This window comes from Fistularia commersonii, chromosome 30 (genome assembly GCF_037954325.1).
Source record: "Fistularia commersonii isolate RoL2024-O1a breed Wild chromosome 30, RoL_Fcom_v1.0, whole genome shotgun sequence".
In the NCBI taxonomy this organism is placed as follows: domain Eukaryota; kingdom Metazoa; phylum Chordata; class Actinopteri; order Syngnathiformes; family Fistulariidae; genus Fistularia; species Fistularia commersonii.
The window spans coordinates 11,207,101-11,219,501 of NC_141313.1; the positions used below are offsets into that span (position 1 = coordinate 11,207,101).

Sequence of the window (12,401 nt, forward strand, 5' to 3'; positions counted from 1 at the left end):
GAAGCCGGAGGCGAGGCTGCTCGCCGGAGGCCGACGGGAGCTCTGCTCGGGATGCGCGGTCGTCGCTTATTTCATCATGCGGAAAGCTACATAAATCCACCAAATGGGGAGGAAGAGCCACGGAGGGAATATTTGCATTCCGTCCGGTATCGTCTCCCCCCTCCGCGCACCCCCACCCACCCAACAACACCCCTTTCAATCCCTCCCCCATTTAGTGCAGAGTGATTTTAATCATCACTTTCGCCAAAACACATTAAGCCAGTGTGTCCGGGATTGAAAGGCAAGAGAGGGTGGGGGGTGGAGAAAAAACACAGAGTGGCACATTAGTTTTGCAATAGTGATGCATCACTCTGGCATTACTTTGGAGATTAAAGAAAGGACGGTGAATTTCAATGGAGCGGCACTGATGGATGACTGTCCTTCCGCGCCGAGCCGAAGAGGAAGCGCCGCCGTCCGCCTGGCAGCGGACGAGTCGCTCTCCCCGCGGCGGGCGTCCCCGCGGCACCTTTAGGTGTGATTTCACAAAACCTTTTTTTTTTCGTCATCCACCTCAACCTCAAAGCCACCCCTGCTTTTCAACTGGCAACCTCGCCGTCGAAAGCTATTTATGCGCCCGTTTGATCATACCGCGCAGTCAAAAAACAACGGCTCGTTTTGGAGAGGGAGATAATACCGTGAAGTGAATTGCATACATTAATGTTAAGCCAAGGGACTATGCGAGTTTGCCCGGTCTTGTGTTACTGCATCTGTACGAGAAGGACGGATGTAAAGTGCTCGCGCTTTGGACAGGCAGGGGGAGACCGAGGGGACGGCGTACGATATAAAACGGTGGGGCGTGAACGACTGAGGCGGGAGGCGTTCTATGAAAAAAGAGGGAAAAAAATAGAGGAAGAGGCTGTAGGCTGCTCCCGGGAAAACAAACGACAATACGTAGGGTGTCGCAAAGTTTCAGTGTGAGCCGATCCCGGCCGCCCGTTCACCCGGGCACCCAGCTCTGGTTGCTGTGGACGGCCGGAGGGCACACGAACGCTCCCAGGCTCATCCCCATCCCCATGCCCACGCCTTGGGACAGGGAGCCGTCGAAGTTGTAGTCCATGCTCTCCGCGTCCACAAAGTCATTGAGCAATATGGAGTCCACGTCGGGCTCCAAGCCGTTGGAGACGCTCTCCATCTCGAGGTTGGCGACCAGTCTACCCTGGGGGTTGTGCGGGTGCCCTTGGTAAATCGCGTTTCCCGACTGATGGCTGCTGTGGTAGTAGCCGTGCCAGGGGTCGCTCACAGCCTGGTGGTGAACTCCGGGGTAGTGGTGGTGCCGGGGGTGAGGCGCCGACGCCAGGCGGCAGGGGTCCTGGGGAACGTCCATGACGCCGGCGGGATTGGGGGGGAGCGACGGCGAAGTCGGGAGATGGGGGCGAGACCCGTAGTTGGAGGTCTTGAGGCTGTAGGCCTGCTGAACGTCAGTGCCCACCCGCGGGGACGGGGCCTGGCCGAGAGGCCCTCTCTGCATAGCGTTGTGAGGGTTGTGGTTGTGTATGCGGCTCGGGCCGGAGCGAGGGTCGTGATCATGGCTGGGGTTTCCTTTGCTGCCGCGATTGTGCTCGTGACCCCGGACGTAGTCGTGGGCCGGGTGGGGTTTGTGGCCGTGGCCGTAGTCGAGGCTGGTTTGTTGTTTGTGACCCTGATTGTGATTGTGATGGTGGTTGGCGCCCTGGACCGAGCCGTGGCCGTTGTGTAGAGAGGGGTTGCGCGCGTGATCCCGCCTGATGTCGTGGGTGTGATTGTGACCGCGACTCTGATTGTGGCCGTGCTGGTTGTGAATGCCGTCGGCTCCCTGCGTCATCAGCGTCTGAGTTTCTCTCCCCTGACCGAGCAGCGTGTCTTTGTTGCAGTACGGAGGACCCCCGGTGAGCAGGCTCTGCAGGGCGTTGTTCTCCGAGTACCCCCTCACCGTACGCTGGAAGCTGGCTGGCTTGTTTTCCTGGATGGTCTCCATGGGCGTATGGTGCCGGAGCATAGCCATCGAGGGCTGCCCGTACATGGGCCCGCAGTAGGCGCCCTCTGCCTTGGGCGCAGGCACAAAGGGATATCCGTTACATTTGATTTGCGGCGGCTGGGCGTAGCCGCTCTCCAGACTTATAGCCCCCGTGAGGTCGGTCAGCTGGGGCAGTTCCACAGCGGGGCAGTGGCCCCCGGTACCCAGGGCCGGGGAGCGGGTGCTGGAGGGGCTGGGGTATAATCGCGGCGAGGTGGAGCAGGACAGCCCGCCCTCCTCGGGCTCGTCGGCCTCCGCTTCGGCCAGGATGGGGGAAAGGCAGCCGCTCAGGGTGGAGGCGGACGAGGAGGTGCGGGAGTGAAGGTCCGTCCAGGTGTCATACTCCTCGCTGACCATGCCCGCCGCTCCTTTCCCTGCCGGGCTGCCGTGCTCCGGGGAGCCCTGCGTCGCCGATCCGGCCCCCTTACCTGGCTCCTGATCGTGACCGACGGGCCCCGCTTTCTTACGGCTGACGCGACCTTTTGTCTTCAGGTAGCGGGTGCCGTTGTCCAAAGAGGCCGCACGTCGCCGGGGTCCCTTCCCCATCTTCCCTCCTTCCGGATTCAGCATCCACCAGGAACTCTTCCCCGTCCCTTCGTTTTGCACGCGGATGAAGCGACTGTGCAGCGACAGATTGTGTCTGATTGAATTCTGAAACAATAGAGAGATGGTGGGAGGAGGAGGGGGAGGGGGAGAGGGAGGGGGGACAAAAGAGAAAGAAAGAAGGAGAAAGATTCAGACCCAAGGGAACATTCAGGGTTAAATAATTATTTCTGCAGAACACAAACCCTCCTCAAATGATGCCCACGACTATCATGCCTGGACGCTGAAGGAGAAAATAAAAGATGGATAAAGACAGGAAGGGAGATGGAGATGGAGGGGAGAGCGGAGAGGGCAGGGAAAGTGGAGGACCAATCGATACCTCCCCTGACCGGCCTCTCCTCTCCACGGAGGATCACCGAGTCATAACACGGACATGGGTGCAGCCTCTACATCAAACCATCACCAAGGTTACAGAAATGAATCATGCGAGTCAAACCAATCACAGGCGGCCCGTATTGATCGCAGAGCCTCCAAATACCAGAGTTGGAGTACCGGGGTAGCCTGAAGATCAGGACACAAAGAACGCCTCGAACGGGAGAGGTAGCGCCGCGGTCGTTCCTCCCCCGTTACAATCACGGCACCTTCGCGGCCGCCGCGGCTGACGGGGGACGGCGCTCTTGTGAGTTCCCCCTGAAAGGAGCTCCTAATTTTGGTTAGCGAGAGGGGGGCGCGCTAGATAAGCTTTGCCAAACCCCCGTATGAATGTCTGAGCGGCGGCCGCCCGGCTAATCCCGTGCTCTGCGGCAGCATTTGAAGGCGATGCCAACCCGGAGTGAGTTGATGAGATCTAAGCCTGCCTAAAGGACAGCTTACCGGGGATACACATCATGTCAGCCGGCCAAGTCACTCCAAGTACAGATTGTTCCTCCAAATCTTTCCTTATCACATCGTCATTCGCCCATTCCAACCCGCTTTCCTTTTCCATTTCCTGTGCCTTTTTTGCTCCCCTGATCTCGTGTGAGGAACCACCTCCCTCCACCCTATAGCGCCAGAACTCAATCATACACTTTTCCCAGCCTCTCCTGAGATATCTATCTATTTCTGCCTTGTTTATTACCTGCACATAGTTCACAATCTCTGTCTTCAGACATCTCCAGCCATTCTCTATCTTCATTCGCTCGCCGCCTCCTGTCCAATTTTCCTGCACTCGGCCCCATTCATCTCCCTCCCTGTGTCCCGCCGTCTCTTTAGCGCGACACCGGTCATTCATTCTCTCTTGCCACCCGTCCTCTCTCAGCGCCCGACGCTAAATTCACCCCCGAGCCTCCCTTCCTTCACCCCTTCATTCCAGCGGAAAGGCAGGCAAACAGCAGGAGATACAAATGGCTCCTTCGGGGGGATTGCATTTCGTCCGTCGGCGAGATCCGTACGGTCGGCACGTAACCCCCGCCGACCCCGTTCCCCCCGTCACCCGCCTCTGGCTGCGTGCCGAGCCCCCGGCCGGGATGTCGGCAGCCGGCTAACAGAGGCGACGGCTCTTTGTTGCCGCTGCGTATTTTGAAAAGCACAGCATCCAGAAGAGCGGCTTCATGGCAAAAGGCTTGCAGGGAAAATTCAGCCTTAAGTGTGTTTCAAATCAGCGTCGTGCCCAACCCACTAGTATTCTCATCGATGTAGAAAATGCTCCCTCCACACACACACACACACACACACACACAAACACACACACACACCCTCTGCATGACTCCGAACAGGTAATTTCATCCCATCTTCCACTCAAATTACCCCGGACTAGATCCTCCTCACAGCCACAGAAATCAGACGAGAGTTATTTATGTTGTTTTTTTTTTTTCTTCTCTGCCGTTCAGAGGGTCATCTCCAAAACACCGGCTTTGCAAATCCGAGCGTTACTTCTCAGCTGCGACGCGGCGGCGTGCAGACTTAATCAAAGCCCCGTTGAACGACAACTCCGTGTGAACGAGGCCACAAGTGGAGGCAACCCACATCAGGTGATCTGAGAACAGCATCCTGACAGCTTTCTCTGCAACGTGACGGCTCCGGCTGGGCGTTGCCATGGTGACAGAGTAAACCAAAAAAGTGGGAAATGAAGAGGGGGGGGGGGCGGTTGTGGCAGCGGAGAGGGGCGGGCGGGTGGGTTGTGCTGTTTGATGCTGCAGGCAACTCCAAACAGCCTTTTATCTGAGACTGTCAGATTCTTACTTCCAAATACACCAGGGACACTCAATCACCAGCGGTCCAGGTGCCTCTCTGCCTGCACCAAGCTGTGATCAGCAGTTGGAGGAGAGCATCGCCGTGGCTACCGCCATTACAAATGCACCGCGGCGGTAGAGTGCTCCATTCAAGCGCCGCACAAATGAACAGCTCCACGTATTTATGGATGTACGGTTTGTATACATACGCATCGTCCACGGCGGAGGAACTCCGGCGTTGCATAAGAGGCTCATTATACAATAATGTGAACGTTATTTGCGATAATTAATGTGCTGAAGGAGAAATATCCAAATGAAGAATGCGCCCGCGCGGTGCGTACCTCCGAGGGGGAACGTGCAGGGAATGGAGACTTTCTCCCGAGTCACATTTTCCGTAATTTTATTCCTTGCTCGAATGTGATTGACCCTTTAATTCTTGAGAAGCCTCTGCGACGTAGATGTCATGGTGATGGACCCACCGCTGCCCGGGGTGGCATTTATGGCTTTGTGCAAACAATCCGCAGAAAGGAAACTCCCTGTCGCGTGGATCTGTGACCGCTTTGCGGTCCGACCGCGGCCTAAACCCTGGATCCTTAGCATGGTGTCGGCTGTCGGACAAAAGCGAGACTGTTCCTCATGACCTGAGATGAAAACGTGGCTGTCAAACAGATAGACTCATTTCAGCTGGTCCGATAAGATTTGGAAAATCTGGAAGACCTGCAACATCGAGCCCTCTTTTGGAGGTCTTTTTGGACCTCCAAAAGAGGGAAGACTGGGCGGCCCAGGTGGTAAGAGCCGTTGTCTTGCAGTCGGATGTTCCCAAATCCATTCCCCAGCTCCCCCTAGCCCGTCCGAGTGCTGGTGAGCAGGACACCGAACCCCTGACAGAGGTTCCTGTCGCTCAGGTCCATCCATGATGGCTAAAATGCAGAGGTGAGATTTCGCTGACGATGTTGTGATATACATGTATCTGGAAGGGACTGAAGGACGGGCTTACTTCTTCTTCTCATGTTTTTTTTCTGTTATTGTGTGACAGTGAGCAACTTTTCAAGGATGTTATTGCCGAGGCGTCCCCCGATGCTACATTCTGTCCTATTACATCTAAATCGCATTACCGTAGCATGCACATACAAAGAGTTGTGTACAGGTAATGCTATTTCCTCAGTTAACTGTTTGAAGAAGGTACAAAGTAGAAAGTTTTGCCCTTGAGCCTCAAGATATTGATCTTGTCCGTCATTTCGAGGTAAAAACCAGACACACTCGCTAAGTGGAATCTGACAATTCCATCTCGATGATTGGTATTGAATTTATTTGACTCTCGTCCGTAAACTCAGTGCTGTTTCAAATTTGCAGTTTCCTTCAAGCCACATATATTCATAAAGACATACATAATGAGCATGGACTGTTGTTGCGGATCAAATTACTTTTATACGGTTATCATTTCAGAACGTATGCCATTTATTGTGCTCGTTCTCACCCGCGGTCGGGAGGAAATCATGCACTTTGAATTACGGCTGAAAGTTTTTAAAGAGCGAAGGCATCTAAAGTCTTGGCTGCGCTTTGAGCCTCTAAAGTCCTCAAATAAAAGCGCGTATGGCGGCTGGACTCCGAGAGCCCGCCTGCTCTCCGTGTCCTGCAGTGAAATGTCAGTGGTTTCTTTCATCCGCAACACCAACTTTGTGGTTAATTAATTATGGAAACGGGCTTTTAAATATTAATTGCAGATGCACAATAATGTCTGATCATCAAACTCTTTAAGTCTTTGGGGTGACGAGAAATTCTCAATTTATACAATTTTTATCCTGTGAAGGCCTCATTAGCATTTTGGGTGGTTGTTTTGTTTATTTGTTTGGGCCAACCGGCGTAACCTGATCCAGTGAACTCTCGCAGCGAAAGGCTGTTTGCTTCACTTCTGGAGAGATGTTGCGGTCAATATCGTCTTTAGACGTATGAGATTTTGGTAATTCCTCGTCTGATGTGATGGAGTTGTTGCGGTTAAATCCCAGACAGGCGCAAAGCTGGAAAAGGCGGAGACACACCCGCCAGCGCGCCGTGATCGACCTCCTAATGGCGACATCGAATTGTCGCGCAAGATTTTCTCCAGCAAAAGAGAGAATAATGATTACTTTGCTGCTTCAAAAGATCTCTCTGGCTGTTTGTGATGTGCCTCCTTTCCCATGTCTGGATCCAGCTTCGCGCAGATCTTTGCGGTGCTTGAAGCCTGCTTATTTAGCTACTATGGGTGATAATGGAGAGGAAGATCTGAAGAACTTCACTCATTCATTCACTGTGTGCTCCACTCACTCTGCACCCGGCTGCCAGTGAGCCAGAGGCCCTGAACGTGCGACCATTCACGCTTCAGACAGAGACATGCAACCATCAACCTTTCATTCATATGCTAATGCAGTGTCGTCAGTGATTGGACTGCGGGAGGAACCCGGAGAACCTGGAAGAACTCCAAGCAGACAGCTATGGCTCCGCTACCTCCACAGCCGGAGGGAGCCGAACAAACGGAGGAAGAAGAAGACGATGAGTTTGTCAATGACTTGTGATCGGATGATCGCGTCAGAAGCGGCCGAGCCGCAGGAGATACTGCTCCTGTCGAGTTCATCGGCGCAACTCCTCAGCTCACACTCCTCAGTTCGCTGGTCCGCAGATCCTCGGTGCATACTTTGGCAGGAGAAGTGTCCATGTATGCTCTGCAGTTAGCTTAGGTGAGGCGGTGAGCTACCGCGACTCGGGCGTCCGCCGAGGACGTTGGGACCGCAGCTTCCCTCCCACTCTGTGGTCTATGAGGTCGACACGTTGCTGTTTTACCAAAGTGCATTTGTTTGGATAAAGAAATCCATTCTGAGCCCGCGTGCGTTCAGTCTCAGGGTTGAAGTACTATTTCCATTATGTACGTTTTCTAAGTGGGAGTTGCGGAGCGGGCTGGCTAAGTGATGCATCTGCACCACTTCATCCCCGTCATTACAATATCTGTGCATCGTCCCTGACGAACAAAGATGTGTATCGCTTTTAATTCGGAGCTTCTGTCGCGTAAACGCCGCATTTGCTGGCCCGCTCTCTGCGGGACAGTTTAGTCCGGATTACGGCGGCGTGACCGAACCTTCGTCGGGCCAACCGGCTCCGGCACACCGGGGGTTAAATGGTCTCGGCTATAACTCGGGCCCTGGTCTTGTAAGCCCTTGATGGTCGACAGTGAAATTTTAAAATCAATGCAGAGATGAAAGGAGAGCCAATACAGCGAGGCCGGAGCCGGAGCCGGAGCACCATGATCTTGTTTTCTTCAACCAGCGATAATCCTGTTATGCGCAATTATGTGTCGCAGCCAGAGGAAAACATCCTTTGTAGTTGGAGATTTAACTTTCTCCTTGCAGTAATTGTGTCCACCTCTGCACGTGATTTACCTACGCAGACTGCATCTGCACACCTTCACACCTTCACTGTCCTTTACGTCCCGTCCCGTGGCTGGTTTACTCTGATTTTCACTTTCTTCCGGTCGCTCGGAAGCCCCGCCCCCTTTTGCCGAATATCATCTCCGTTACTAGCAGTGACCAGATAAATGTGTGGTTCCACATGGCTGCGTTTTGGATTTGTTGGGCAAAAACAGAATAAATAAAAGCACTTGGCTGATTCTCAACCACTTATTCATGAGTCCCACAAACATACTTTTCATTGTTTTCACAAATCTGTGTTGTCTTACCAGCGTGCCACCGATGTAAACATACGTCAGCTTCACACGTTTGTTGTGATGTGCGCACACACACACACACGCACGTACACACACCCCAACCCCCAACTCAAACTGGCAATCATACTTAATCCCTCTCCAGCCTGAGTAATCCCCAGCAATCCGAGGCTAATCCTGGTTAATTCTGGGCACTCCTCAGCTGGGTTTCACCCTGGAACCACGGAGACAGAGTGGGGATTGGTCGGATCATGGAGATTGAGGGTGGGCGCGGCGTTGATGGACATAATTGGTGGGGCAGTTATTGGCAGAGGGGAAAAACAAGCCCAGGTTTTGCTGGTTTGGATTGACCCAAGCCCTTTGTGTTCCCCCGCCGGAGAAAACATGTTTTTCACCACAGACCTGCATGTTTGCATATCCTGCCAACACAGTAGGACTATCAGCCGCTCCTCTGGAATAAGGGGCTTCTAAGCAGTCATCATCCTCTATTCAATCAGCTCTACCAACTCGAGCTCCTTGCTCGGTTCTACTTAGTAGCTATTGATCCTGATTCCAGAGCGACGCATTGATTAGACAGCCTCTCGGGCTGGCTGAGAATATGCAGATTCCTCAGATACGAGGCTTAACCCCACCTGAAAAGCCAGAATTGGTCGTTTCTTTCAAACACATCTATTACATACCGATGGCAGACGATACAAAAACAAACCATCACTGCACCACATGATTGCAAAGGAGCTAAATGCTAATCAGTATTCTTGATGTAGTCCTACCCAGCAGTGCAGCCGCACTAAGGCCCACACTGGGACTGTGCTGGTATTGACTAGCAACGAACTAACCAAAACAAAAACGAGATGGACTTGAACTTGAAATTGAGCCTGTGCGGGTCCAGCGGGGTTCAGCAACATTCAGCCATTCACTCTCTCTCATCCCCCCGTCTGCACGACCTCGGGTCTCCGGTGAACCTTCTGCTCGTGTCTGGACTGCGAGAGGAACCCGGAGAACCCAGAGGAACCCAGAGGACCTTTTGGCTGTGAGGCAGAAGTGCCAACCACTGCACCACCATGCCTCCAAAGATAGGATAGCCAACTCCAAATTCGTTTCAACATCATGGGAGGTGACTGCCATCTAGATGTTGGATTATTAACCCCTCAGAGGCACAGAAGACTCTGGAAAGGCTTGTGCTCTCTGTCACTACAAACAGGACTAATGGGAAAGGTATGTCCCCATCCACAACCTCTGGTCATCACCAGATCTGGCAGCCTGAGGTGGACCATACAATGACCTGAAGCAGAGGAGATGCAAGAGCAGACCAGAACCACAGTGACACCTCCTTTCACCTGTACGCCATCCCCGGCTTTTTCTGCATGCCAGACTAGAGCAGCCAGGGTGCGTCACTCAGCGCGTGGCCTTCTTTTCAAGAGTAGTCTCAAACCTCCCGTTCTCAGCATTCCAGTTTGATCTGAATGAGTCCAGTGTGAAGTCCAGCTGGAGCTAAACATCATGACATCCCCTTTGCCCTTCTTCCCTTGGATCTCTCATCACATCTGGAAGCCGGGCCAGATCCCCCCTTTGGACGTCCTGCGACTGGCCGGAGTTTATGATGTAGCCCCGAGCCCCCAGGTCATAAACTCACCTACCTCCAAGTCCTCATCGGCAGATTCCTAGAAGGTTTAGGGGAGGTTAGGTGTCTGGGCTTAACGGCACTGCCGATCCAGCATTAAGGAGATTGGGACCTTTTCACCCTCCGTCCAGACGTATTCATTACGCCGGCGGGGTGGCAGGGTGACGGCCGGGACACCCCTCACTGCCACGGCTTTGCTTTAAGCTCCGCTGATGCAGAGCGGGCAGATTTACCTTCTGGCGTAACTCCAAAAGCCTCCTTCGCTGTCCTCAAATGTCTCCTTCTATAACCTGCTTGTACAACTGGCCACTTATCTTCTATTATTTATCTTTATATGAATCAGAACAAATGCATAGCAGTTATTTTTAATACCCACTTGTCGGATTGTTTAGCGCCATTAGCATATTTGGTCAGTGTTCATTGCAAATGGTCTCCATTTACATAGCACTTTCACACCTGAGACTTCTAAAGTGCTTTACTCTGGATCACATTCACCTATTCATTCACACACAGACACACACACACATACACACACACACACACACACACACACACACACACATCGACGGCAGCAGAGCTGCCATGCTAGGCGCTAACCAGACCACCAAAATGTAAACTTTATCCACATAATCTTTTATAATTTTTACAAAATTGCTAAAAAATGCAAATCAAATAGAAATAAATCAGTCAGATAAAGGCAGGGAAGGCAGGGTCAGGGCTGTGGAACCCGGAGAAGTGGGGTTACCGTGGACCGGTCATGTTAGGGTTGTCCGGCGTTCAGTGGACCCCACAGGGAAGGGCAGCCCACAGAACGGGCTGGTTTTTTTATCCAAGTCCATTCACGTCATCAGCTGGATGTCAGCTGGCCTCTAGAGCCGCAAGTGAGGTTTATTAATTCTCTGTCTGACTCTTCCAGTGCCAGCTGAAGGACACAAAGGGGTCGGACCTGATTCAGTCCGCGGTTTAATCAGACCCACATCCGGTGTATTTTCAGATGGGGCCTTGGATTTCCTCCATCAGCGCTTTACCAGGTGGAGACCGACTGCTCTGGAGATCTTGGAATGAATAATGGCTGCTCTGCCCATCAACCACTTCAAAGCACTAAACCTGCTTTAAAATAACATACATTATTTTAAAAAGACTGCCCTTTTCTTTGCCCGTTCAATCCTTGGAAGCTCCAAAGCACGTCTCTCCGGATGTTTGCGTAGAAAGCTCAGGCCGGGCTGGAGGAGGAACAGGTTGCAGGCCGTCCCGGACATACTTTATAGCAAGTCTCTGAGAGCAAGGCTCCCCGAGAGGATTCAGTCCAACCTCATGAAGAGATTTTATAGCGCTTTAAGCCGCACGTTCTCAAGAACACAACTTTAATTTATGGTGCATTCCAGCGCACATTCAAGGGGAGGGTCGTATTATAAATTGCATGCAGCGCTCCATTAGATGTGGCCCGGCACAGTCTAAATAAGTGTTGAGGAGATTGTCCCTCGCTGCCTTGTTGAGAAGTGCCGGGACGAGGCACAGCGGCTTTTTTTCCCCTCCCCGTGCTCAACCATTATTTATTAATCCATTTCACACAGCCAGGAGTCATTATGCATGGTCCTGTCAATGGGTATCTCTCTATGCTGCACATTTATTTGGTAATAAGCAGGAGTGGGGGAGAAGATAAAAGCACTGACTGCATGCATTGTGGAGCGTTTTCTGCAGGCGGGGAGACTTAAATGAGAGCAGCCAGGCTCTGTGTGGGAATGGGCCTCGTCTGCTAAGCCTGTCTGGAGGCAATCGATGGAAATTAGTCAACGCTAAAGATTCACTTCCTGTGACTAATGTCACGGGCAGCGCTTGTCTCTTTGAAGGGAAATAAAGAAGTGGGAGGCTGAGGGATTAATGGGGTCGGAGAAGGTGTGAGCCGGTAGGGTTCGGGCGGGGGCTAAGCCGCACGTAAAAAAAAAAAAAAGGGCCGTTCTTTTGTCAGATTGCAAAGGATGCAAAGGAATGTAGGGGGTGGCGGGGCATTTATGGAACATATGGTGTTTATAAGGCTAGAGACACCGTAAACAAACCGAGCCATAACAACGGGACACATGCTAGCATGGAAACATCATGTCTGAAGGTGCGTCCAAGGCTGGATGTTACAGCTGCACATGCATCGATACGGCGATATGGTGCACGCCCGGCGTGCTGTCATCGGCTGCACCGAGGCGTCGCTAAATCCGATCATTCGCGACCCCAGGAGACGTGAAGTCGCCGAGCTACTTGACCGACCTGCTCTTCAACCCCAAATCCGCTTAACACGGAAAAAAAAATGAA

General features: G+C 52.6%; 1 protein-coding gene across 1 annotated transcript in view; it reads right to left on the minus strand.

Annotated features, from left to right (window-relative positions):
* Positions 1-211: 211 nt before the first annotated feature.
* The window catches only part of foxo6b (forkhead box O6 b), a 37,062-nt gene continuing 24,872 nt past the window's right edge, over positions 212-12,401 (minus strand). The window contains exon 2 of the mRNA XM_086178040.1: positions 212-2,683. Coding sequence (XP_086034166.1) covers positions 977-2,683 — 1,707 coding nt within the window. The 3' untranslated portion in view covers positions 212-976. The remainder of the gene's footprint in view (positions 2,684-12,401) is intronic.